This window comes from Melanerpes formicivorus, unplaced genomic scaffold (genome assembly GCF_026170545.1).
Source record: "Melanerpes formicivorus ecotype bairdi unplaced genomic scaffold, bMelFor1.0.p_v2 SCAF_142, whole genome shotgun sequence".
In the NCBI taxonomy this organism is placed as follows: domain Eukaryota; kingdom Metazoa; phylum Chordata; class Aves; order Piciformes; family Picidae; genus Melanerpes; species Melanerpes formicivorus.
The window spans coordinates 722,350-748,077 of NW_027142494.1; the positions used below are offsets into that span (position 1 = coordinate 722,350).

A 25,728-nucleotide genomic window follows, 5' to 3' on the forward strand; every position below is an offset into this window, starting at 1 on the left:
TTTGGGGCTGGAGTGTCCATGGGAGGGCTGAGGGTTCTGAGATGCCTTTGAGGACTGGGGCTTAGGCCAGGGCTGAGGAGAGGCTCTGGTGTCCTGATGAGCCCAGTCTGAACTGGGAGGGCTTATACACTGCACTGGTTAGGCCACACCTTGAGTCCTGTGTCCAGTTCTGGGCCCCACAGTTTAGGAAGGAGGTTGACTTGCTGGAACGAGTCCAGAGAAGGGCAACGAAATTGGTGAAGGGTTTGGAACACAAGCCCTATGAGGAAAGACTGAGGGAGGGCAGGAAGAACCTGAACTCCCTTGTGGACCTGGAGGGGAACACAGTTACTGAGGATGAGGATAAAGCTGAGGTCCTGAACACCTTCTTTACCTCAATGTTTAACAGCAAGGCAGGAGTTCAGGACGAGTGGTCTCCGGAGCTGGGCGTTGGGGTCGGGGAGCAGAGTAATACCCTGGAAATCCATGAGGAGTTAGTTCGGGACCTGCTGAGCCACTTGGATATCCACAAGTCCATGGGACCAGATGGGATCCATCCTAGGGTGCTGAGAGAGCTGGCGGATGTGCTAGCTAGGCCACTCTCCATCATTTTCCTCCAGTCCTGGCTCACTGGTGAGGTCCCAGATGACTGGAAACTGGCCAACGTGGTCCCCATCCACAAGAAGGGTCGGATGGAGGAACCTGGAAACTACAGGCCAGTCAGCCTGACCTCAGTGCCAGGGAAAGTGATGGAGCAGATTATCCTGGCAGCAATAACTGCGCACCTGAAGGATGGCCAAGGGCTCAGGTGCAGCCAACATGGATTCAGGAAGGGCAGATCCTGCCTCTCCAACCTGATCTCTTTCTATGATCAGGTGACCCGCCTGGTGGATGTGGGGAGGCCTGTGGATGTGGTCTACCTAGACTTCAGCAAGGCCTTTGACACCGTCCCCCACAGCAAACTGCTGACTAAGCTGTCAGCCTGTGGATTGGACCACTACACTCTGTGCTGGGTTAGGAACTGGCTGGAGGGCCGGGCCCAGAGAGTGGTCGTGAACGGTGCCGCATCCAGCTGGAGGCCAGTCACCAGTGGTGTCCCCCAGGGATCAGTGCTGGGCCCTGTCCTCTTCAACATATTCGTTGATGATCTGGATGAAGGGGTAGAGTCAGTCATCAGCAAGTTTGCAGATGACACAAAGTTAGGGGCAGATGTTAGTCAATTAGAGGGTAGAAAGGCTCTGCAGAGGGACCTCGACCGACTGGAAAGATGGGCAGAGTCCAATGGGATGGCTTTCAACAAGTCCAAGTGCCGAGTGCTGCACTTTGGCTACGGCAATCCCATGCAGAGCTATAGGCTGGGGTCGGAGTGGCTGGAGAGCTCCCAGACAGAGAGGGACCTGGGTGTGCTGATCGACAGCCACCTGAATATGAGCCAGCAGTGTGCTCAGGTGGCCAGGAGGGCCAATAGCATTCTGGCCTGCATTAGGAATAGTGTGGCCAGCAGGAGCAGGGAGGTCATAGTGCCCCTGTACTCTGCTCTGGTTAGGCCGCACCTTGAGTACTGTGTCCAGTTCTGGGCTCCTCAGTTTAAGAAGGACATTGAGACACTTGAGCGTGTCCAGAGAAGGGCAACAAGGCTGGTGAGAGGCCTTGAACACAAGCCCTATGAGGAGAGGCTGAGGGAGCTGGGATTGTTTAGCCTGGAGAAGAGGAGGCTCAGGGGTGACCTTATTGCCCTCTACAACTACCTGAAGGGTGGTTGTAGCCAGGAGGGAGTTGGCCTCTTCTCCCAGGCAACCAGCACCAGAACAAGGGGACACAGTCTCAAGCTGCGCCAGGGGAGGTTCAGACTCGAGGTGAGGAGGAAGTTCTTCACCAAGCGAGTCATTCGGCATTGGAATGGGTTACCCAGGGAGGTGGTTGAGTCATCGACCCTGGAGGCGTTCAAGGGGAGATTGGACGTGGCACTTGGTGCCATGGTCTAGTCATGGGGTCTGCGGTGTCAGGTTGGACTCGATGATCCTCGAGGTCCTTTCCAACCTGGGTGATACTGTGATACTGTGTGATACTGTGAGCTGGGGCTGCTTAGCCTGAAGAAGAGGGGACTCAGGGGTGACCTTATCACTCTCTATAACTGCCTGAAGGGAGGTTGTAGACAGGCGGATGATGGTCTCTTCTCCCAGGCACCTAGTACCAGAACAAGAGGACACAGTCTCAAGCTGCGCCAGGGGAGGTTCAGGTTGGATGTTAGGAAGAAGTTCTATACAGAAAGAGTGATTGCCCATTGGAATGGGCTGCCCGGGGAGGTGGTGGAGTCGCTGTCATTGGAGGTGTTCAGGAGGAGACTTGATGGGGTGCTTGGTGCCATGGGTTAGCTGTTTGGGTGGGTTGGACTGGTTGGTGGGTTGGACGCGATGATCTCGAAGGTCTCTTCCAACCTGGTTTGGTTTATTCTTATTCTTAAATATCACTGAGTCACAGAATATGAGGGGTTGGAAGGCACCTCCAGAGATCATTCAGTCCAACCCCACTGCCAGAACAGGACCACCTGGAACAGGTCACACAGGAACACATCCAGGGAGGTTTGAAAGTCTCCAGAAAAGGAGACTGCACAACCCCTCTGGCCGCCTGCTCCAGGGCTCCAGCACCCTCACAGCACAGGAGAGTCTCTTCATGCTGAGGTGGAACTTGCTGTGTTCCATCTTGCACCCACTGCTCCTTGTCCTATCACTGGGCACCACTGCCAAGAGTCTGGCATTTTCATCTGACACCCCCCTCTGATACTCATAGACATTGATCAGATCCCTGCTCAGGATTCTCCTCTCCACACTAAACAGCCCCAGGGCTCTCAGTCTTTCACAGAATCACAGAAACATTCAGGTTGGAGAAGACCCTCAGGATCCCCAAGTCCAACCAATAACCCTACTCTACAAGGGTCACCCCTAAACCATATCCCCAAGAACCACATCCAAAGCACCTTGAAACACCTCCAGGCTTGGTGACTCTACCACTTCCCTGGGCAGCACATTCCACTCCCTGACCACTCTGGATGGGAAAATTTATTTCCTCCTGTCCAGTCTGAACCTACCCAGTCCTGGCTTGAGGCCATTCCCTCTTGTTCTGTCACTAATGACCTGTGAGAAGAGACCAGCAGCAGCCTCTCCACAACCTCCTTTCAGATAATTGTAGAGAGCCATGAGCTCTCCCCTCAGCCTCCTCTTCTCCAAACTAACCATCCCCAGCTCCTTCAGTTGCTCTTCATCAGGTTTATTCTCCAGGCCCTTCCCCAGCTCCTTGCCCTCCTCTGCCCTGGCTCCACCACCTCCACATCTCTCTTGGATGGAGGTGCCCAAAACTGGACACAACACTCAAGGTGTGGCCTCCCCAGAGCTGAATTCCAGGGGTCAATCACCTCCCTGCTCCTGCTGGCCACAGCATTGCTGATCCCAGCCAGGATGCCATTGGCTCTCTGGCCACCTGGGCACACTGCTCGTCCTATTCAGCTGCTTGTCCATCAGCACCCCCAGGTCCCTTTCTGCCAACAGCTCTGCAGCCACTCTACCTCTGTAGCATTGTTTGGGGTTGTTGTCCCCCAAGTGCAGGACCTGGCACTTGGACTTGTTGAAGCTCCTCCTGGTAATGTTGGCCATGGATCCAATCTGTCCAAGTCCCTCTGCAGAGCCTCCCTACCCTCATGCAGATCAACTCTGCCACCTAACTTGGTGTCATCTGCTCACTCACTGCTGACACCCTCTGTCTCTTCACCAAGGTCATCAATAAAGATGTTAAACAGAAGTGGTCCCAACACTGAGCCCTGAGGAACACCACTTGTGACTGTCTGCCACCAGCTGGATTGAACTCCACTGAGCACCAATCTTTGGGTCCTTTCACCCAGTCAGGTCTGTATCCAGCAGAGCATTGCTCATCCAAGCCAGGGATGGGTCCTGGTCTGTCCTGGGATGGAATCAGGGTTCCAGGAGATGCACTTTGTACTGGGATGAGACTCAGACTATGCTGGGAGATGGCAGTGGGATCCCATTTGTACAGGATCAGGCCACAGCTGCCCTGGGATCAGGATATCCACTTTGTGCTGTGCTGGGTAGGATGGGAAGGGGTCCAAGGGATGCACTTTGTAGTGGCACAGGAAACTATATGGGAGATGGCAAAGTGATGCAGGTTGTACTGGGAGAACAGCACATCTGAGCTGGGAGGGGTTGAGGAGATGCAGCTTGTACTGAGAAGTGGCCAGGTCTGTACAGGGAGGGGTTAAAAGGATCCAGATTGTACCGTGTGGGGACCAGAATGTACTGGAACAGACAGGGAATGCAGCTTGTACTGGAAAGGGGAGGGGATAAGGGGATCCAGTGTATATTGAGACAAGGCCTAATGTGTATTTGGAGGGATTAAAGGGATCCTGTTTGGACTGGGACAGGGCCCAGACTGTCCTGGGAGGGCATGAGGGTGTGCAGTTTGTATTGGGGTGGATGCATTCAATAATGGAAGGGAGACAGAGGATACGTTCTGTGATGGGATGGGACCCAGGCTGCAGTGCTAGAGGACAGTAGGATCCAGTTTGGACTGGGATGAGGCCACATCTGTACTGGGAGGGGTTAAAGGAACCATGTTTGGACTGAGTGTATACTGGAAGGGGGTCAGGGTATCCAATATGAACTCTGAGGAGGTGCAGTCTGTAGTGGGAGGGGATTAGGGCTTGAAGGCCTAAGGTGACCTCCTGTTCTGATGGCAGTGTTGCTCTGGAGCATAGCTGTGTCCCACAAGCAGCCCTGGCCTCTCCCTGCCTACAGTCCCAGCACTGCCACCCAGCAGCACAGTGCCCAAGCCGCCAGAGCACTCAGGCCTTGCCCCAGCACAGAGGATCAGCAGGAGAGGGTGGAAGGGAAGAAAGGACAGCTCAGGATAGCCCAAGCTCTGGGGCTCCCTGGCACTGTTGCTGTGCTGGGACTCTGCCCCTCCACCTCTGCACACAGGCACTGCCCTGCAGCTCCACAGAAGTCCTGGAGGAAGGAACTCAGAGAAACAACTCCCTGCAAAGTATTTTATTGTTAAACACCCAGGCAGCACAGCTCCTCATGTCTGCAGCCTCTGGGTCACACCAGACAGAACCAGAAATGGTCTGAAGAGAGACATTTGTGTGGGAACAACATGCTCACAAGGGGAACAGAATCAGCAGCAGCCAGAACTCCAGCAGCCAGGCTGGGCCTGCACTGAGTGACCTCACAACTGCTCTGCAGGAGGAGACAACGAGTTTATTGCTTCTGAAAGCATCCAGGAATCAGTTGGCTCAGGGCAGCCTTGAGGTCCTGGTTCCTCAGGCTGTAGATGAGAGGATTCACTGCTGGAGGCACCACTGAGTACAGAACTGCCACCACCAGGTCCAGGGATGGGGAGGAGATGGAGGAAGGCTTCAGGTTGGCAAAGAAGCCAGTGCTGACAAACAGGGAGACCACAGCCAGGTGAGGGAGGCAGGTGGCAAAGGCTTTGTGGCGTCCCTGCTGAGAGGGGATCCTCAGCACTGCCCTGAAGATCTGCACATAGGACACCACAATGAATACAAAACAGACAAAGGCTAAACAGGCACTGACCACAAGAAGCCAAACTTCCCTGAGGTAGGATGTGGAGCAGGAGAGCTTGAGGATCTGGGGGATTTCACAGAAGAACTGTTCCACAGCATTGCCCTGGCAGAGGGGCAGGGAAAATGTATTGGCTGTGTGCAGCACAGCATTGAGAGCCCCACAGCCCCAGGCAGCTGCTGCCAGGTGGACACAAACTCTGCTGCCCAGGAGGGTTTCATGGTGCAGGGGTCTGCAGATGGCAACGTAGCGATCGTAGGACATGGTGGTGAGGAGAGATAACTCTGCTGAAAGCAAAAAGAAGAGCAGAAATACTTGAGCAGCACATCCTGCATAGGAGATGTCCCTGGTGTCCCTCAGGGAATTGGCCATGGATTTGGGCACAGTGGTGGAGATGGCACCCAGGTCAAGGAAGGAGAGGTTGAGGAGGAAGAAGTACATGGGGGTGTGGAGGTGGTGGTCCCAGGCTATGGTGGTGATGATGAGGCCATTGCCCAGCAGGGCAGCCAGGTAGATGGCCAGGAAGAGGCAGAAGTGCAGGAGCTGCAGCTGCCTTGTGCCTGGGAATGGCAGGAGGAGGAAGTAGGTGATGGAGCTGCTGTTGGACATCTGCTGCCTGTGGCCATGGAGACCTGTCCAAGGAGGGAAAGGCAATGACAAGTTAGGGCACACTTCTCTCAGCCTCATTGTAAGCTCCCTCCCTGAGCTGCATGAGGAATGGATCAGCTCAGTCCCATCACTACCAACCCATAGCAGAGTCCATAACAGCTTCAAAGGCAGCAGTGACACAGAATTGTGCCAGGAAGATTCCTCTGGTGTCAGAACAGAAAGTGACCAACAGCCCAATCCCATGGAACAAGAGTCCCATTGTGCTGGGTTGAAATTTCCCCCCAGCATTAGCTTTGCCAGAGCAGCTCAGTTAGAAGCAAATGAAGCTGTATTGACAAGCAAGAGCTACACTCTACAATGGAATGCAATGAACAGGTACAGAACATACAGGAGTGACAACATTTAGTAGAGTTACAATTAGCAGCAGTGGAGCTGTTCCACTGTCCCTAACCCCTGCCCCAAGTTCCAAGAGAGAAAGGAGGAGTGGAGAGAGAAAAAGCAGTGGGCTAGCCTTAGCCAAGGGCAGCCAAAGCAGGTGATCTCTCCATGGGTGAAGCAAAACATCTGAGATCAGAAGAGAAGAGAGAGAATTGTTATGGTACAGCTCCTCTGATTCCAGATATTTATCCAATCAATTTGTTTAGAATAATCTTTTCTTTTCCTTTTCACACCCAAGAGTGATCTATTTATTTTGTTTCTACTTTTCTGCTCAAAATCTGTAACTAAATTTTAAAGGCATAGCCTAAAGCTGCCACACCCATGGAGAGGTGGAGAAACAGGGAGCAGGCCTGCAGTGCTGCAGAGACAGTGAGGGGAAGAGAGAAAGGCAGAGGGGCTGGGGGTGAAGCCTTCTCCTTACCCAGCTCTGCTCACTGCTGCTCACAGGATGGAACTGAAGGGCTTTGCTCCTTCTTATGTGTGCACACTCCAGGAGCCTTCAGCCCAGCATCAGCTACCGAGATGGAGATGCCTCCAGGAGCTATAGCTGCAGTGTCCTGCACCCACAGCCTCACTGTGTCAGTGACTGCAGTGACTTCTCTTCTAGTGAGCTCTCAGCATCCTCCCAGTTCTGGCCACCTCAAAGCTGCCTTCCTCATCTCCCTGAGATCCTCTGGCAGTGTCCTCAGCCCTCCTGTGCTGTGCAGAGAAGCTGCTCCTGGCCAGAGCTATCTCCTGCAGCACTGCCTCCTTGCCAGCAGCAACCTCCAGCCCAGAAGCATGGCCCAGCTCAGAAGCACAAGACCACCCCAAGGCATTTAAAGGAGTCCTCTGGTGGCTTTGTTGCCGAGTCCATGAACCTCAGAGACTGAGAAGCTGATGAAACCTCTCCAGAATTCAAAGTCAGATTCAAACTCTGAAGTTTCTTCTACTCTTAATGGGTCCCAGTGAAGCATACTGGGAAAGGGTCCCCAGGGTCTGGTCAGAGCAGAAGGAGACAGAGGATGCAAGGGAAGCTTCACTGGAGGCACTGAAGCATCTCCAGGCTGTGGTGAGAGCAGAGAACTGAGGCAGTGCTGACAGGTCAGGACAAGCAGCTCAAGGTGGCTCTGCTGCTGAGGAAACCTGGAGGGGTTTCATTGATCCAAAGGGCCAAGCCCTGAGCCCCAGCCCCTGGGAAGGCAGTTCCTGTCCCTCACCTGTGGCCCTGGGCTCTGCTGGGGGCAGTGGGGAGTGAGGATGAACAGTGACCAGGGTAGGACCTTGTCAGGTTTCGCTGTGGTTTCCTGCTGAAAAGTGTTGAACTGTACTTTTAAAAATAATTTTTATCAGATATTTTGTGCAATAAAAACCTCTCCAATTAGCTGCAGAAACCTTGGCAATAATTAGAGGTTCAGCAGTATTTTAATGAGCCCCATGGAGTATTTGGGGCTGATTACATCATCCTTAGGTACTGCCAGGAGACTGCCAAGCTACTGCCAAGAAGCCTCTCAAGAAGTCCAAGTCAGAAGCAAACTCCAAAGTCCCTTGAAGCACTGATTGGCCTCACTGAGGCTTGTTACTGACAAAGGCTCCCCAGGGACTCGTTAGAGCAGCTTGTTAGAGGCCAGGATTGCAGGGAGACAAAGGCAAAGTACAGGGGAGAAAAACTTGCCTTTGGTCTAGGAAGCAGAAAGGCCAAGCCCTGACCACTGCCCTTGCAATAGAAGAACCTCAAAGCCTCAAAGCAAAGTTTCTCCTCACAGGCCTTGGTGGCAGAGGCAAGTGCCAGAGCCATGGGCACAAAAACCTCGGTCCTGTTGTGCCTCTCAGCCTTGCCAGAGCCCTTGGCCATCCCTACTGCAGCCTGTCCTACACTGTCCCATGCCTGCAGCTCTTTACCCTCAGGCTGCTGACACCACTCTTGCTTCCCCACTCAGCTCTCCCCCTGACATTTCCATCCCTTCCCTGAGCTGTCTCAGCTCTCCCTGCCATTTCCCAACACCTCTGGATGGCCTCATGCATAGCAGCTCTGCACTTTGAGGGACATTTCTTTGGCCTCTTCTCCACTCTGAACCTTTCAAGCTGCACTTTGTGGAGGTTTTGGTCTCGTAACACACCCAAGGAGAGCTCCATCCTCTCTGAAACCACCCTTCAGCCATGTGCATACTGCTATGGCAGTGCTCTGAACCCCATTCACCAGTCTGAAGCAGCCCAGGTCCCTCAGCCTCTCTGTCTGAAAGCCTGCACAGACTCCCTGTTGGTGGAGCAGGAATTGTTTATTGGCACAGAACAAGCAATTTATACAGGAAAAATCCAGTAGGCTAAGCAACTCCCTGACATTCTTCCACCACTGCTGCTCACTGAATTTTCTCCTTTGATATGCAGCTGTCCATTGTTATCTTCATCCCATATCAGGTTGAGTTTCTCCAGCATGGGGGCAAGTGTCCTCCTGTCTCGCACTCCAGGCTGTTTACCACAGTCAGCTCTTCTTTATCACCAGGCCAGCCTTCCAGTAGCAGCAGCCTGTTGCTCTTTCTTGTCCTGAAACCTTCCATAGATACTTTCTGCTTTCCTACAACTCCCTATTTTTATATGTTTTAAACCAGCAGCCATCACTTGTGTCCTGACCATCCTCCTGTTCCTGGAGGCTATGATTACAAACACCATGAACACTACAATTACAATGCCAACCACCACAAGGATTCCACCTCTAACCCACACTCGTAGATTCAGACCTGAGAACCAATTGTTTGGATTCAGCCAGCTCAGATCTTTGTTCAGTGCTTGCCATGTTGAATCAATCCTCACCTGTTGTGTATTTGCTAATTGCAGTTCCAGCTGATGCTTCAATGTTTGGACATTATATTTCAAGGAGCTATGAAAGGCCCCTTGTAAATGTGACCTGGGAGAGTTCCAATCATGCTGAGAGTCATTCCAAGACAAGGATGTTACACACATGTCCTGCTTATGGTTACACACCCAAGTGCCAGGTTCTGCACATCGGCCACAACAACCCCATGCAGTGCTAGAGGCTGGGGTCAGAGTGGCTGGAGAGCAGCCAGGCAGAGAGGGACCTGGGGGTGCTGGTTGATGGTAGATTGAACATGAGCCTGCAGTGTGCCCAGGCAGCCAAGAGGGCCAATGGCATCCTGGCCTGTATCAGGAACAGTGTGGTCAGCAGGAGCAGGGAGGTCATTCTGCCCCTGTACACTGCACTGGTTTGGCCACACCTTGAATCCTGTGTCCAGCTCTGGGCCCTTCAGTTTAGGAAGGAGGTTGACTTGCTGGAACATGTCCAGAGAAGGGCAGCAAAGCTGGGGAGTGGTCTGAAGCACAGCCCTGTGAGGAGAGGCTGAGGGAGCTGGGGTTGCTTAGCCTGGAGACGAGGAGGTTCAGGGGAGTCCTTACTGCTTTCTACAACTGCCTGAAGGGAGGTTGTAGACAGGTCGGGGTTGGTCTCTTCTCCCAGGCAACCAGCACCAGAACAAGAGGACACAGTCTCAAGCTGCACCAGGGGAGGTTTAGGCTGGAGGTTAGTACGAAATTCTACACAGAGAGAGTGATTGCCCATTGGAATGGGCTGCCTGGAGAGGTGATGGAGTCACCATCCCTGGAGGTGTTTAGGAGGAGACTTGATAGGGTGCTTTGTTGCAGAGTTTAGTGGATTAGATGGTGTTGGACGATGGGTTGGATGTGATGATCTTGAAGGTCTCTTCCAACCTGGTTTATTCCCTTCCCTTCCCTTCCCTTCCCTTCCCTTCCCTTCCCTTCCCTTCCCTTCCCTTCCCTTCCCTTCCCTTCCCTTCCCTTCCCTTCCCTTCCCTTCCCTTCCCTTCCCTTCCCTTCCCTTCCCTTCCCTTCCCTATTCCCAATCACACTGCAGCATCACATGGGTCTGCAAGGCAGCTTGTTGGTCTCCTAACCAAACAACACTGGCCCCAAGCATGCATAACCTTGCCATTATTTCCTCATCTATAGCTTCCTGCAGCTGCAGATCATTTGTCACAGTGGTCAATAAAGTTCTCACTGTGTCCACAGTTTGTATGCCCTTTGTCAGAGCTGTAACTGAAGCAGCTGGGGATGCTAATATTATCACAGCTGATATTATGGCAAACATTAACCATCCCACAAATCTCTTTGTCCTTTTTCTAGAATCCTTTAGTCCCTGGTCTAATAGCCTGACAGCATGATCCAATCCATTTTCGCTCTCCCACCCTCTTGTCATATTCACTGGGATCCATACCTCTGCCCTTCTTTGGAAGGGAATGATCATGCTCCACTGATCAATGTCCTTATTGTAATGGGTTGGGGCAGACTCCCTCCCCACCAGGGGCAGAAATAACGACTCAGACAAACGGATTGCAAAAGTGATGGAAAGTTTAAATGGGGAAACAATAAAAACAACAATGAAAGTTGTACAGAGAACCACAAGCACAGTGACAAAAGAGAGAGATCCCAGAACATACCCAAGAACATCCCATCCCCACCTGGGGGTACACCCAAACCCCCCAGGGCTCTTTCCTCCTCCCCCCACCAAACCCAGCCTTAGGCCTGAGCAGGCCCAAGGGAGGCAGCTCATGCCATTTTACCTAGGCAGCAGCAGGGGACAAAAGAGGAAGTGAAGACCCCGTGTGGATGTTTTATAGGGGAGCAGGGCATTATGGGAATGCAATACCTGTTTTCCTGTAACCACCCCCCTTGGCTGGGCCCACCCCTTGGGACCTTGCAGGAGTGGTCTGTGCAGTGGCATCTGGGCCAGCACCCAGCCTAAACCACCACACTTATCAATAATACAAGACTTAAAGGTAATATTGCTACAACTAAGATGATAAATGCTTGCTTCATTATAGATTGTACAATCAAGAGCTATTCCTAACACCTATGGGTGGGTAGTACACACAGTAGCAAAGGAACTAGAAAGTACAGGTTCTACTAAGATGCCTTTACACCTACGAGGTGGTGGAGTCACCATCACTGGAGGTGTTTAGGGGGAGACTTGATGGAGTGCTTGGTGCCATGGTTTAGTTGATTAGATGGTGTTGGATGATAGGTTGGACTCCATGATCTTGAAGGTCTCTTCCAACCTGGTCTATTCTAGTCTAGTCAAGTCTAGTCTAGTCTAGTCTACTCTACTCTACTCTACTCTATTCTACTCTACTCTATTCTACTCTACTCTACTCTAAATAGTTCTCTTTACCAACGGCAAAGCTAACCTCCACAACTGTTTCCTTATCACACTTTCAGCACCATTCCATGAGAGCTGTGACACAGGGCCTTCCCATGATACACAAGGTGATTTTATCTTTGTGGATTCACATCAAGAGATACAAGAGTTAGCCTCTTACACCACCCTGTCAATCAAAGATAGAAGCAAGAAAGAAAGAAAGGAAGGAAAGAAGTTTCAAACAGTTTTTACAACAGACATGAGTTTTGATTGGCTAATGGCACCAATCTGTTTTACACCATCATTAGACACCAGTAGCATATTGGACACTACATTTTGAATCAGTTATGTAAAATTACACAAGGTAAAAGAGTAGCAATGCTGAACCCCATAGCAAATAGGACAAAATTCGTTTCATCCCTGTTCCTGCTGGAAGACAGGAGAACAAATCCATAACCTACACCCTGCCCCAACAGTCCTTCAGTTGGAACTGAAGTGAGAGCTTCCTTCCAGATTCAAATGAATCTGCAGGGATAGGAGGAAGGTAGAGTCCTTGAAAGATGTCTTCTGTGATGATGCTGTGAGGAAACTTTTTTTCCAAGGGTTGCAGCCTGCAAAACTTGAGAGGTCTTTTATATTGTAGCAAGACAAATCCATCTGTCAATACATCAAGGAATCTTCAGCATTTGAGTTTAAATGAGAAACACAACCTCAAAACATACAAAACTGCTATTGCCAGGTTTCATACACACACAGAGGTTCTCTGAGCCACCCTCTCAGGTGCTGTCCCTGAAAGAGTTGGCTTAATTGCTTTGAATGGGCCTGTAAGTACCCTTGATTGTTACAACTTCTTTCAAAGCCAAGCTAAACACAAACCCTTTCCCCCAAACCATGTTCCCTGCACACACACATACCCCACCTTATTTTTTGTTTGGAGTCCTTAATGATTCACCCTGAGAGCAGGGTGCCCCCTGACCTGACAAATGGACCAACCCCCTGCTGGTATCACGAGATGCCAGAAGGGCAGAGGGTGGAGAACCTCAGGAGTCCTCTCACAAGTCCTTTATTACAGCTTTGCAGAGTCCCCAGCATGACAGAGTCTTAGAGTGTCCTTAACTTCACAAGGCCCAGGAGCCCTTAGCAGAAGTAGCTGCTAACAGGAGTGGAAGTCCCTAACCCAATCTCTCTTGCCCAAAGTACCTCATTTTGGTAGACTTTCTTCCCTCTCCCATTGATTCATGGCAGCAGTAGAATCCAGCCCTGTGTACAAATTAAAGCATGCTCCAAAGGTGCCAGTACCTCTGGCTCATGCAGGAACTTGTTCTTGGCTCACACAGGAAAACAACTTTGCACCTTGGAGTTGGTCAGCAGAGAATCAGAGGCTCTACACATGGCCTTGTTTGCAGAACAGCAGCTGCAGGATAGGAAAGGAGGAGAAGCAGGGAATTCTAAAGCAAGGGATCAGCACCACCTGGCATCCAGCGCTGGCTCACCAGCCCTAAAAGCTTTCTGCAGTGGGGCAGCTCCACACCCCCAAGTTGCTCTCACAGTTTGAGAGTTTCCCAGGCCCACCTGCAGTTGCACTTCCTTAGCTGCTTCCCAGTTCCCTGCCCAAGTGCCCTTCTGGAGTTCTCTGCACGTTGGATAGCTCCAGACTGTGCCTGTGGCAGTTATTTGTGGGGAGAGGTCTCTCCAGCTGAAGACCATGACATTTGCACAGGCACTTTCAGCTCCCAATGCAGCATCTTGAGCACAGGACTTGTGGATTTGTGCAGCAGCTCAGCCAGCTCCAACTTGTGTAGCAACAGCTCACGGTTCTGCCAGGCACACTGCTTAGAGCTGCAGAGCTAAGCTCAGATCCAAATGTAAGACAAGCATCCTGGGGGAGCATTTCTGGGCACTGTGCTGAGGCACAGCATCCTTTCTTGCTGTGATTTCACTCTTTGCACTTTTAAATATCCTGAAAACTCAACACTCAGAGAAATCTCTTCCCACTTCTGTGTGGATGGAAAGGCTGAGGGAAGCCCCAGGTCAGCAGGAATGCATGAGGAACACTGCTGAGCTAGGGAGAAGACTTTTGGAAACCTCAGGCCTGCTGGAAAGCAGCAGAGTTCTGTAGTGGAAAGCTGATAGAAGCTCTCCAAGGGCTTCCAAACACCTCCCTGAGATCCCCTCTGCACCCGCCAAAGATTCTGAAAATCAATCCTTGAACCCTCCAGGCTCCCCAAAACACCTAACATCCCCTGACACAAAGAAAAAAACACTGAGATGTCCCTGGGAATCTCACTTTGACCTCCCTGAATTGGGCACACAGCCCCAATCCTATTCCTAGGGAGCAAATGCCCTCAGCATTTGGGCATTGTGGGCAGGAATGTCTGAAATAAAAGCAAACAGACAGGATTTGGGTAACTTTGGCCTTGTAGCAATACAACTGCACAATGGACAGAGGGATTTTTACCCCATGAAGGCACAAATTGGGGATAAACCAGAAAAAACCTTGTGACGCTCAGCCCAGCTCCAATGGCAGCTCTGGCTATGCCAACTCAGCACTGTAATTGTTCTCATCAGCATTAACTGGTGTTCAGAAGGGCAGAAGGTGTTTGTTCCTGCTGGACCCCCAGCCTCTGAGAATTGCAGAGGAAAAAAGAGGTGATTTTGGTAGTGGAAAGGCCCCCTCAGAAGGACCATGATTATCCCAACAGACTCTGGGTGCATCTATTTATGCCTCCCCTTCCTTGCAGGCTGATCTCCCGTGTATGTGCGGCGGTGCTTGCTGAGATTTCCTTTCTGGGCGAAGCTCTTGCCACACTCATCACAGGTGAAAGGTTTCTCACCAGTGTGCACACGACAGTGTTTGGTGAGGGTACTGCTCCGAGTGAAGCTCTTGCCACAGTCCCTGCAGGAGAGGGTTTTCTCAGTGCTGTGCACACTGCGGTGCCTGGTTAGACTCTCACTCTGAGTGAAGCTCTTGCCGCAGTCGGCACATCTGTACGGTTTCTCACCGCAATGGATGAGTTGATGCTGATGATTACAGTGCTCGTGGTGAAGTTCTTGCCGCACGCAGCACAGGGGAAGCTCCTCTCCAGTGTGGATGCGGCGGTGGATGGTGAGGTTGGAATTTGTTTTGAACCTCTTGCTGCAGTCCCTGCAGGTGAAGGTCTTCTCACTGCTGTGGCTGAGGTGGTGTCGCCTAAGATGAGCGAGCTGTCTGAACCTCTTGCCACAAGTGTCACAAGTGAAATGTTTCTCTCCAGTGTGGGTGTGGCGGTGGGTGGTGAGGTTACATTTCAGGGCAAAGATCTGCCCACAGTCAGCACAGGCGAAAGCCTTCTCTCCAGTGTGGGTGAGGTGCTGCTGGATGAGATTGGAGTTCCATCTGAACCTCTTGCCAAAGTCCCCACAGACAAAGGGCTGGGGGCCAGGGCGGGGGCAGTGGTGCTTCAGTGGCTCTAAGCCAGGTGGGAAACTCTGCCCACACTCAGGGCACTGATTCAGCTGCTTGCGTGGCACTGAGGGACCTGCTCTGGCTTCATCCTCCTCCATATATTCCTTCTCATCCTGGTCACCTTCATCCTCATCCTTATCTTCCTCTTCATACTTATCCTCCTCAGAGTCATCATTCTTCTCAGCAGCAGCATCCTCCATCTTGTCCTCTACCTCCTCATCCTCCTCTCCCTTGGGGCTGCACTTGGGCTGATCCAACTTGATCTCTGGGTGCTGCTTCTCCTCCCAGCTTTTGTCTGGGTCCTTCTGTGAGGCCATACTCTGGCAGGAAGGAGTCACAGCTCTGCAAGAGGGAAGATGGAATCACCTGAGCCCAGGACCTCAAACCCTCAGATCCTGCCTGGGTCATGACAGTCCCTGACTCCCAACACCTTCTTGGCCACCAGGGCACATTGTTGTCCCATGCAGAACTTGCTGTCCACCAGAACTCCCAGGCCCTCCATGGGACTGCTCTCTAACTATTTGTTCCCTTGAGTGCTGTAGGGTTCACATTGCTCTGGACATTGCATGGGGCAGATCACCTCCAGTGAATTGCCAGTGGGTTCCTCTTAATCACATGGATCCTATCCCAGCAGGCACTAGTGCAGGAGAAGGAACACCAAGCTGGAGAGAAGGAGAAAGGGAACTGAAAATCTCATCACCTGAATCTAGAAAGAAAGCCCTTGGTAGCAAATGTCCATTCTGGATGGACACAGAACACAACACAGAGAGCTGATGAGAGCAACTGCTGGGGGTGCACCACCTGCCCTGAGAACCCTAAGGAAGGGCTGGAGGGGGGAGGGCATTCACTGGAATTCCAATACCTGATAATACCTCTTGGACATACTGAGAATCACAGAATTGTCAGGGTTGGAAGGGACCTCAAGGATCATCCAGTTCCAATCCCCTGCCATGGGCAGGGACACCTCACACCAGACCAGGTTGCTCAGAGTCACATCCAGCCTGGCCTTCTAAACCTCCAGGGATGAGACTTCCACCACCTCCCTGGGCAACCTGTGCCAGTGTCTCTCCACCCTCACGGGGAAGAACTTCCTAACATCCAATCTGAATCTCCCCGCTTCTAGTTTTGCTCCATTGCCCCCAGTCCTATCCCCTATCCCTACCCAACAGCCTAACACCTCCCCAGCTTTCTTGTAACCTCCTTCAGATACTGGAAGGGCACAAGAAGGACTCCTTGGAGCCTTCTCTTCTCCAGGCTGAAGAACCCCAACTCCCTCAGTCTGTCCCCATAGCAGAGCAGCTCCAGCCTTCTGCTCATCCTCATGGCCCTTCTCTGGACACTTTCCAGCCCCTACAGATCCTTCTTGTAATAGATGCTCCAGAACTGGACACAGAGCTCCAGGTGTAGTCTCACCAGGGTGGAGCAGAGTGGGAGAATCACCTACCTGGCCCTGCTGGCCACATTTCTCTTGCTGCAGCCCAGGATACAATTGGCTCTCTGGGCTGCAAGTGCACACTAGTGGCTCATATTCAGCTTGCAAATGAACACTTCCCTTAAGGATAATCCAGAATTAGAAGCACAAGATGGGGATGGAAGAGGATCCTGATCCAAAAAAGAGATATTCCAAATGTGTCCAGAGATATGGGAACAAAGCAGGATTGTGCAGGAAGTGGGAGCCAGCACAAGTTCTGTATCATGAGGGTAGTGGAACACTGGAACAGGTTGCCCAGGGAGGGGGTTGGGGTCCTATCCCTGGATACATTCAAGGTGAGGCTTGACAGGGCTCTGGGTAACCTGATGTAGTTGAGGATGTCCCTGGGAAGGTTGGACAAGATAATCCCTGGAGGTCCCTTCCAGACCAGCCCATTCTAGGATCAGTGAGATATTGGAAGCAAGCAGATTCTGCATGAAGTGCAAAAGGAAGACACCACCTGGGGCTTCTCAGAGCTCTGGGCCTGGCTACAGTTGTGGATTCCTGCCTTGGGCTTCAGTCTCAAGAAGTTGGTTGGAGCAATAACCCTGGGGTTGTTCCCCTCTGTTTGCACGGCTGTTAGAGTGCAGGGCATGTGTGAGTGCTGGTCTGCTTCAGGGAGCAGAACAGGGGACAGCAAGGACCTCTCTGGGAAGAGCTGGGGCAAAGGTCACCTTAAAGAGCAGGCCCTAAGCCTCTGTATTCTCCTAAGCTGCCATTGCAAGGACCAGGCCTCAGGCCTTTCTGCATTTCATAGAGCAATACTGAGCAAGACTTTCCTGAGGTTCTTTTCCCTTCTTTCTGTTGCCTTTGGGAGAATCTTGAATTTCTCATTCCATCAGCTGGACAGAAGATGTTCTCCTCACCTTTTACTACATGTTTTGGAATCTGTTGAGTTTGTCAGCAGACATTGGTTTGGTCACCAGCTGTGTTCAAACTTTTCCCTTCTAATCACAGAAACATAAAAATCAACCAGGTTAGAAAAGACCTCAGAGATCATCAAGTCCAACCTATTACCCAACAGCCCCTGACAGCTAAACCATGGCTCCAAGTGCCACATCCAATATTTTTTTTAACACCTCCAGGGACAGTGACTCCACCACCTCCCTGGACAGCAGATTCCAGTGGCCAATTCCTCTTTCTGGGAAGAACTTTCTCCTCACCTCCAGCCTAAACTTCTCCTGGTGCAGCCAACTATAAAACTGTAACAGGACTCCTTCCCAGTACAGCTTCTTCCCACTCCCAGCAAAGGCTACACCACCTGAAGCCCTCCAACCACTCCTCTGGGACTTCCACTACAAACCATGTCCCCTTACCCACTCCCTGACAGACTGGGCCCCATCACAGTACAAACTATCTGCTTCTTCTTTGGAGATGGAGGTTCTGGTGTGTCCTAGCCCCAGTCAGAAAGGCACCACAGCATCTGGGAGGAACTATTCCAAATGCCCTGGGATGGAGCAAACCCTGCAAAGAGTGAAGAAGGCCAACTGCATCTGGGCTGTGGCAGGAGGAGTGTGGCCACCCAGACACAGGAGTAGTCCTCCCTCTGGACTCAGCACTGCTGTGGACACATCTGGATGCTTGGTGTCTGGGTGTTGCATTCTCCAGACTAGAAGAGCATAGGAGGAACTGGGGAGGATGCAGAGGAGATCTGCCAGGATGGAGATTGACATCTCTGTGGAGAGGCTGAGGGAACTGGGCTGCTCCAGCCTGTGAAAAGGATGCTCAGGGCACTGCCAGAGCAGTGTGCACATGGCTGAAGGGTGGTTTCAGAGAGGATGGAGCTCTTCTGGGATGTGGGAAAAGACCAAAACCTTCACAAAGTGCAGCTTGGAAGGTTCAGAGTGGAGATGAGGCCAAAGAAACGTCTCTCAAAGGCCAGAGCTGCTATGCATGAAGCCATCAATAGGTGTCAGGAAATAACGAAGAGATCTGAGACAGCTCAGGGAAGGGATGGAAATGGCAGAGAGAGAGCTGGGAGGGGAAGAAAGATTGGTGTCAGCAGTGTGAAGGGAATGAGCTGCAGGCATGAGGCAATGCAGGACAGGCTGCAGTAGGGATGGCCAAAGGCTCTGGCAAGGCTGAGAGGCACAACAGGAACAAGGTCTTTGTCCCCTTGGATCCAGCAGTTGCCTCTGCCACCAAGGCCTGTGAGGAGAAACTTGGCTTTGAGGCTTTGAGGTTCTTCTATTCCAAGGGCAGTGGTCAGGGCTTGGCCTTTCTGCTTCCCAGACCAAAGGCAAGTTTTTCTCCCCTGTACTTTGCCTTTGTCTCCCTGCAATCCTGGCCTCTAACAAGCTGCTCTAACGAGTCCCTGGGGAGCCTTTGTCAGTAACAAGGCTCAGTGAGGCCAATCAGTGCTTCAAGGTACTTTGGAGTTTGCTTCTGACTTGGACTTCTTGAGAGGCTTCTTGGCAGTAGCTTGGCAGAGTCTCCTGGCAGTACCTGAGGATGATGTAATCAGCCCCAAATACTCCATGGGGCTCATTAAATGCTGCTGAACCTCTAATAATTGCCAAGGTTTCTGCAGCTAATTGGAGAGGTTTTTGTTGCACAAAGCATCTGATAAAAAGTATTTTTAAAGGGACATTTCATTCCTTTTCAGCAGGAGTTGTCTCTTTGCAAGCAAACCACAGCAAAACCTGATAAGGTCCTACCCTGCTCACTGCTCATCCTCACTCCCCACTGCCCCCAGCAGACCCCAGAGCCACAGGTGAGGGACAGGATCTGCCTTGCCAGGGGCTGGGGGCAGGGCTTGGCCCTTTGGATCAGTGAAACCCCTCCAGGTTTCCTCAGCAGCAGAGCTACCTTGAGCTGCTTGTCCTGACCTGTCAGCACTGCCTCAGTTCTCAACTCTCACCAGCACCTGGAGATGCTTCAGTGTCTCCATTGATGCTTCACTGTCTCCTTCTGCTCTAACCAGACCCTGGGGACTCTTTCCCAGTATGCTTCACTGGGACCCATTGACAGTAGAACAAACTTCAGAGTTTGAAACTGACTTTGACTTCGGGAGAGGTTTCATCAGCTTCCCAGTCTCTGAGATTCAGGGACTCAGCAGCAAAGCCAGCAGAGGGCTCCTTTAAATGCCTTGGGCTGATTCTGTTGTGCTGAGCCAGGCCAGTCTCCTGAGCTGGAAGGTGCTGCTGGCAAGCAGGCTGAGCTGCAGAGACAGATCAGGCCAGGAGCAACTCCTCTGCACAGCACAGCAGGGCTGAGGACACTGTCAGAGGATCTCAGGGAAATGAGGAAGGTAGAGAGAGCCTCGAGTTGGCCAGGACTGGGAGGATGCTGAGAGCTCACTGGAGGAGAAGTCACTGCAGTCACTGACACAGTGAGTCTGTGTGTGCAGGGTGGTTCAGGTGCCATTCCAAGAGGCATCTCCTACAGCTGGCACAGCCACAGCTGATGCTGGCTGTGGGGAGAAGGTGTGCGTGGCAGGAGCCACCCCTGGCAGTGTAGAGCAGGGCAGGGTGGGGCAGGATCCTTCTGCTCTGGAGAGGCTGCTCTGTGGGTCAGGGCTGCTCACAGCTGCAGCTTAGCACCAGGGAACTTCCAAAGGGATGTTTCAATGACAAGGTCCAAGCAGGGTCTCTTCTAAAGAGAGAAGAGTTCCTGAGTCTGTGTTTGCAGTTTCCTATTCTGAGGACAAGGGAGAGTGGGGAATGAAAGAGAGGGAGCAAAGGACCATTCAAGTTGGAAAAAGTCCTTGAAACCGGGGAGGTGTAATTTGGAGTGTTCAGGAGGTCTGCTGGGAGCCTCTTAAAGAGCCTTCAGCCTCTGCCTGTGGACAGCACCAGCAGCACCCTGGCTGCACTCATCAGGATGCCTCCAGCCAGTGCCCTGCAAACAGGCAGGTTTCTGTAGGTGAGTGCAGAGGGGCTGGGATGGGCTCTGTGACCAGGGCAATCCATCACCCAGCACACTCCTGCCAGGGTGAGAACCTCCAGGCAGCAGGGATCTGATCAGGGGAGGAAACTGAACCCAACAATGTTGTGGGAAGGAGCATTCAGACATCTCCTTCTGATCCCCTCCAGGTCTGACCCTTCCTCTGAGCAAGGCCCTTAGCCTCCTCTTCCCCCCAGAAAAGCCTCTGGCCTCAGGGTTGTGGGCTCCAAGGTGTGAAGCACCTCCTCTGCAGCCAGAGCTCCAGCAGAGGCAGAGCTGCCACAGGAGAGGGAATGCCATCGGGTGTTGTAATGAGCCCTGAGTGTGCTGGGCTGGAAGTGTGGTGCTGAGACCTTGAGAGAGGCTGAGACACTGAGTGGTCTGTGGGGGATCCCTCTGCTCTCAGCAGGGTCTGGTGGCTTTTCAGGGGGACAGGGGAGTGTGATCTCCTCCAGCTCAGCAGGGCACAAGCCCAGAGAAGTGGGGAAGTGGCAGCAGGGCCAGAGCAGCTCCCCTTACTCTGCTCTGAGCCACAGGCAGCCTCTTGCCTTGCAGGGTTCTGCTCTCTCTGTTCCCCCTGAGGGCAGCAGAAATGCTGTGTATGAGAGCTTGTGACAGCCATGAACACTCTGGGGGTGAGATGTGGGCAGCTGGAGTAAAAAAGCCTAAAAGATTCAGGAACTGCCTTTTCCTACCCTCTCTCCTTAGCACTGGGAGATGCTGAGAAGCCTTTCTGCTTTGGGACTCTTTCCTCTGGAAGTGGACACCAGACCTTGTTGCTGCCTCCACCAATCCCTTACTGCAGAGCAGGACTGACTCAGCAGCAGGAAGCAGGAAGAGTCTCTGCTCTGCCCTGCATGCTCAGTCAGCACAAAAGAGTCCAGCAACACAGCTGGAGGGAGGTGTCCTCAAAAGCAAAACTTAAGTCTCTGTATCAGAGGCTGAGAAATGGCTTTGGTTGTGCTCCATTGACTTGTGACTGCCTTTGCCTTTTGGCTACTGCACTGTGCACAAAGGGCACAAATGCCCAACAGCAGCTCCATCACCCACTTCCTCCTCCTGCCATTCCCAGGCACAAGGCAGCTGCAGCTCCTGCACTTCTGCCTCTTCCTGGCCATCTACCTGGCTGCCCTGCTGGGCAATGGCCTCATCATCACCACCATAGCCTGGCACCACCACCTCCACACCCCCATGTACTTCTTCCTCCTCAACCTCACCCTCCTTGACCTGGGCTGCATCTCCACCACTGTGCCCAAGTCAATGGCCAATACCCTGAGGGGCATCAGGGACATCTCCTATGCAGGATGTGCTGCACAGGTCTTTTTTATCCTCTTTTTGCTTTCAGCAGAGGTTTTTCTCCTCACCACCATGTCCTACAATCGCTATGTTGCCATCTGCAGACCCCTGCACTATGAGACCCTCCTGGGCAGCAGAGTTTGTCTCCACCTGGCAGCAGATGCCTGGGCCTGTGGCTTTCTCTATGCTCTGCTGCACACAGCCAATACATTTTCCCTGCCCCTCTGCCAGGACATTGCTGTGGACCAGTTCTTCTGTGAAATCCCCCAGATCCTCAAGCTCTCCTGCTCCACATCCTACCTCAGGGAAATTTGGCTTATTGTGGCCAGTGTCTGTTTAGCCTTTGTCTGTTTTGTATTCATTGTGGTGTCCTATGTGCAGATCTTCAGGGTAGTGCTGAGGATCCCCTCTCAGCAGGGATGCCACAAAGCCTTTTCCACCTGCCTCCCTCACCTGGCTGTGGTCTCTCTGTTTCTCAGCACTACATTCTTTGCCCACTTGAAGCCCCCCTCCATCTCCTCCCCATCCCTGGACCTGGTGGTGTCAGTTCTGTACTCAGTGGTGCCTCCAGCAGTGAATCCTCTCATCTACAGCCTGAGGAACCAGGAGCTCAAGGCTGCCCTGAGCAAACTGATCACTGGATGCTTTCATAAACAATAAACTCTTTGTCTTCTCCTGCAGAGCAATTCTGAGATCACTCAATGCAGACCCAGCCTGGCCGCTGGAGTTCTGGCTGCTGCTGGGGCTGTTCCCCTTGGGAGAATGTTGTTCCCACACAAATGTCTTTCTTCAGACCATTTCTGGTTCAGTGTTGTCCTTTCTGGGGTGACCCAGATGCTGCAGATATGAGTAGCTGTGCTCCCTGTGTGGTCAACACAATAAGGACCCTGCAGGGAGTTGTTTCTCTGAGTTCCTTCCTGCAAGGTTTCTGTGGAGCTGCAGGGCAGTGCCTGTGTGCAGAGGGGGAGGGGCAGAGTCCCAGCACAGCAGCTGTGCCAGGGAGCCCCAGAGCTTGGGCTGTCCTCAGCTGCTCTTTCTTCCCTTCCACCCTCTCCTGCTGAGCCTCTGTGCTGGGGCAAGTCCTGAGTGCTCTGGCAGCTTGGGCTCTGTGCTGCTATGTGGTAGTGCTGGGACTGCAGGCAGGGACAGGCCAGGGCTGGTTCTGGGACAGAGCTGTGCTCTTGAGCAGTGCTGCCATCAGAACAGGAGGTGTCCTCATGCCTTCACACCCTAACCCCCTCCCATTACAGACTGCTTCTACTCAGAGTTCAGACTGGATACCCTGACCCCCTTCCAGTATAGACTCAGCCCAAACATGGTTCCTTTAACCCCTCCCAGTACAGATGTGGTCTCATCCCAGTACAAACTGGATCATACTGTCCTCTAGCACTGCTGCCTGGGTCCCATCCCAGCATTGACTATATTCCCTGACTCCCTTATCAGTACCATCTGCATCCATCCCAGTACAAACTGCACACCCTCATGCCCTCCCAGTGCAACCTGTACAATATCCCAGTCCAAACAGGATCCCTTTAATCCCTCCTGGTACACATTAGGGCTTATCTCAATAAAAAGTTGATGCCCTTATGCCATCCTAGTATGTCCTGGCCCCTCTTCCAGTTCAAGCTGCATCCCCTGGGCCCATTCCAGTACAGTCTGGTCTCCACATATTACAATCTGGATGGAGCTGGGGTCAACTGGCTGGGCCCAGCACGTCCCCAGTAGTGTCACTAAGCCTGCTCTCACCGTAGGATGAGCTGGAGCCAGGCACCACATCAACCATGACTGAGGCCTCACAGGCAGTGGTGCTCAGGCTGGCCCTGCACACGTGCTCACCGGAGTCCACTGCTGTGACGTGGGGAACACACAGCTGGGAGCCTGAGACCTGGATTTGGGGACAGCCATCAGTGTCACAGGGTGGGAGACAGGGCAGCACTTGGGGTGTTGCTCATGCTGCCTGGGCCCTACCTGGTGGCTGGCGGGCAAGGAGCTGTACTAGGGGAGGGTGCTGGAGCCAGGTCCTGCCACCACGCAGTCAAGGTCCAGGGTCTGGCTCTCAGTGATGGATGGGGTTGAGGACTCAATGAGGGCTGGTGCTACCATCCCTGCCAGCAGGCATCTAGGTAGGTTGTGGGCCCGCCAAAAGCATCCCTGTACCATGACAGCATCCCCCACCCACCTCACCTGGCACCACGGCCACCTCAATGGCTGCACTGGCCATGCCAGCAGTGCTGGTGCACACCCAGAGGTAGATGCCATGGAGGAGCATTTAACCCTTCCCAGTACAGACTTGGTCACATCTCAGTACAAACTTCATCTCCTGAACCCCTCACAGCTCAGATGTAATGGGGCGACGGAGATAGGAATCAATACGGCTGACCAATGTGATCAAGTATTGTTCCTTTATTGTTCCAGTGTTGCAGGCCGATGGTGCAGGCCTGAGGTGCAGGCCTATGGAGCAGGCCTGTAGTGCAAGTATAGCACGGTAAAGTGTAGAAGAAACAGGAGACAGGAAAGGCAGAAGAAGAAGTGCGTAGCAAGGCAACTGCTACAACTTATATAAGCTCGGAGTGCTCTGTTGGCACAGCTCCATTGGTTCCCTCTGAGTGACCACACATTGCACTATTACAGATTATTGGTCCAACTACTAATGACACAACGAGGTTGTTGATGCAGGTGCATATCCTGTTGTCCCAAGATAACTGTCCATGTTTATAGCTACCAGTGTCTTGTTTTAGTTACATGCTGCAGGCACAGCACTGTTTTGCTCCACTGCTAGCTAACTCTGCATTTATGCTGAACATGGCCTACCACCATGTCAGGCTCTAGGCCTGCACTGCCAGATTGCTCACACTGCTCGTCGCTGGCATTGCCACAAATCCCCCTTTTTGTTTTTGTGAGCAATCTGGTCATGGGAGTTCTTCTCATCCCATACAAGATGCTACTGCAAACACAGAAGCAAGCAAGGTAAAGCTAAGCTGTGTAGCAAAAGCAAGAGTTCTGTAGCGCAGCATGTCTAACAGACTGGTGTAACCCATACAAGGCACAAAGCTTAAGTTGAACTACTTACAATGCTCTACAGAGCTGGCATAATACATGGTCAAAGGTAACAAACATTGTAAAGAAGAACTTAGATCTTAACAGTTCCGGTCTTTACATTTCACTCCTCTTATTGACAGAGAAGACTTGATTATGCCTGAATGCATTGCACACAGAGATTGAGGCACAAATGCAATCCTTAGCACTGTCTCTTACAATCTGCTTTAGGATTATGTTGCATCTTTATTTTCTCTAGCATGGTCAAAAATCATGAATTGTTTAATGGGAGCAAGATTTCTTTAATCTGTAAAGGTAGATCTGGCCAGGCTCTAGCTTCACAGACAGAAAACTTGCGGGCAAACAACAAGAGCAAAAAGAGCTTCATTGCTTTGCCCAATATAAAATTACACTGAATAATGTGTTTTTGCTCATCCTAGTAATTCTGATCTCTTAATGTTCACACAACAGTTAAGCAGTCATGACACTCAGTTATAAGTTAGATGCTTTCTGTTGACATCTTGGTTTATCGTGACTGTCGTTGAGGTCAGTGCTAAGCAGGTTTGCTGATTGTCATTTTCATGACAGCTGTGCCGTGTTCGTACTGTCTTGTGGTGAGAGGGTTACAGCACATTGCAAAGTTGATGTTTCTAGGGTTACAGCACTTTCTAGGGTTCATGTTTCTAGGGTAACAGCATTTCTAGGGTTGCCATGAGCTAATTTTTTGCTATGGGGTATTCTCTCTTTCCCCCTTTTTTTTTTTTTGTTAATGATCTTTACTAAGCAAAATGTAAAGATGAAACTTAACCCTCTAGGATGTCTACATTCAGAG

General features: G+C 51.9%; 3 protein-coding genes across 3 annotated transcripts in view; 2 read left to right on the forward strand and 1 right to left on the reverse strand.

Annotated features, from left to right (window-relative positions):
* LOC137456910 (zinc finger protein 585A-like) overlaps nt 1-25,728 on the forward strand; it is a 269,157-nt gene that overhangs the window by 121,615 nt on the left and 121,814 nt on the right. The gene's annotated exons all lie outside the window — the stretch shown is intronic.
* Nucleotides 5,247-6,179, reverse strand: LOC137456883 (olfactory receptor 14A16-like). The gene has a single exon (XM_068168572.1). The coding sequence runs from the start codon at nt 6,177-6,179 to the stop codon at nt 5,247-5,249; it is 933 nt and encodes a 310-aa protein (XP_068024673.1).
* On the forward strand, nt 21,588-22,520 carry LOC137456886 (olfactory receptor 14A16-like). Its single transcript, XM_068168576.1, has one exon. The coding sequence runs from the start codon at nt 21,588-21,590 to the stop codon at nt 22,518-22,520; it is 933 nt and encodes a 310-aa protein (XP_068024677.1).

Coding starts and splice junctions, on each gene's coding strand:
- LOC137456883 (XM_068168572.1), bottom strand. CDS start 6,179: ATGTCCAACAGCAGCTCCATCACCTACTTCCTCCTCCTGCCATTCCCA.
- LOC137456886 (XM_068168576.1), top strand. CDS start 21,588: ATGCCCAACAGCAGCTCCATCACCCACTTCCTCCTCCTGCCATTCCCA.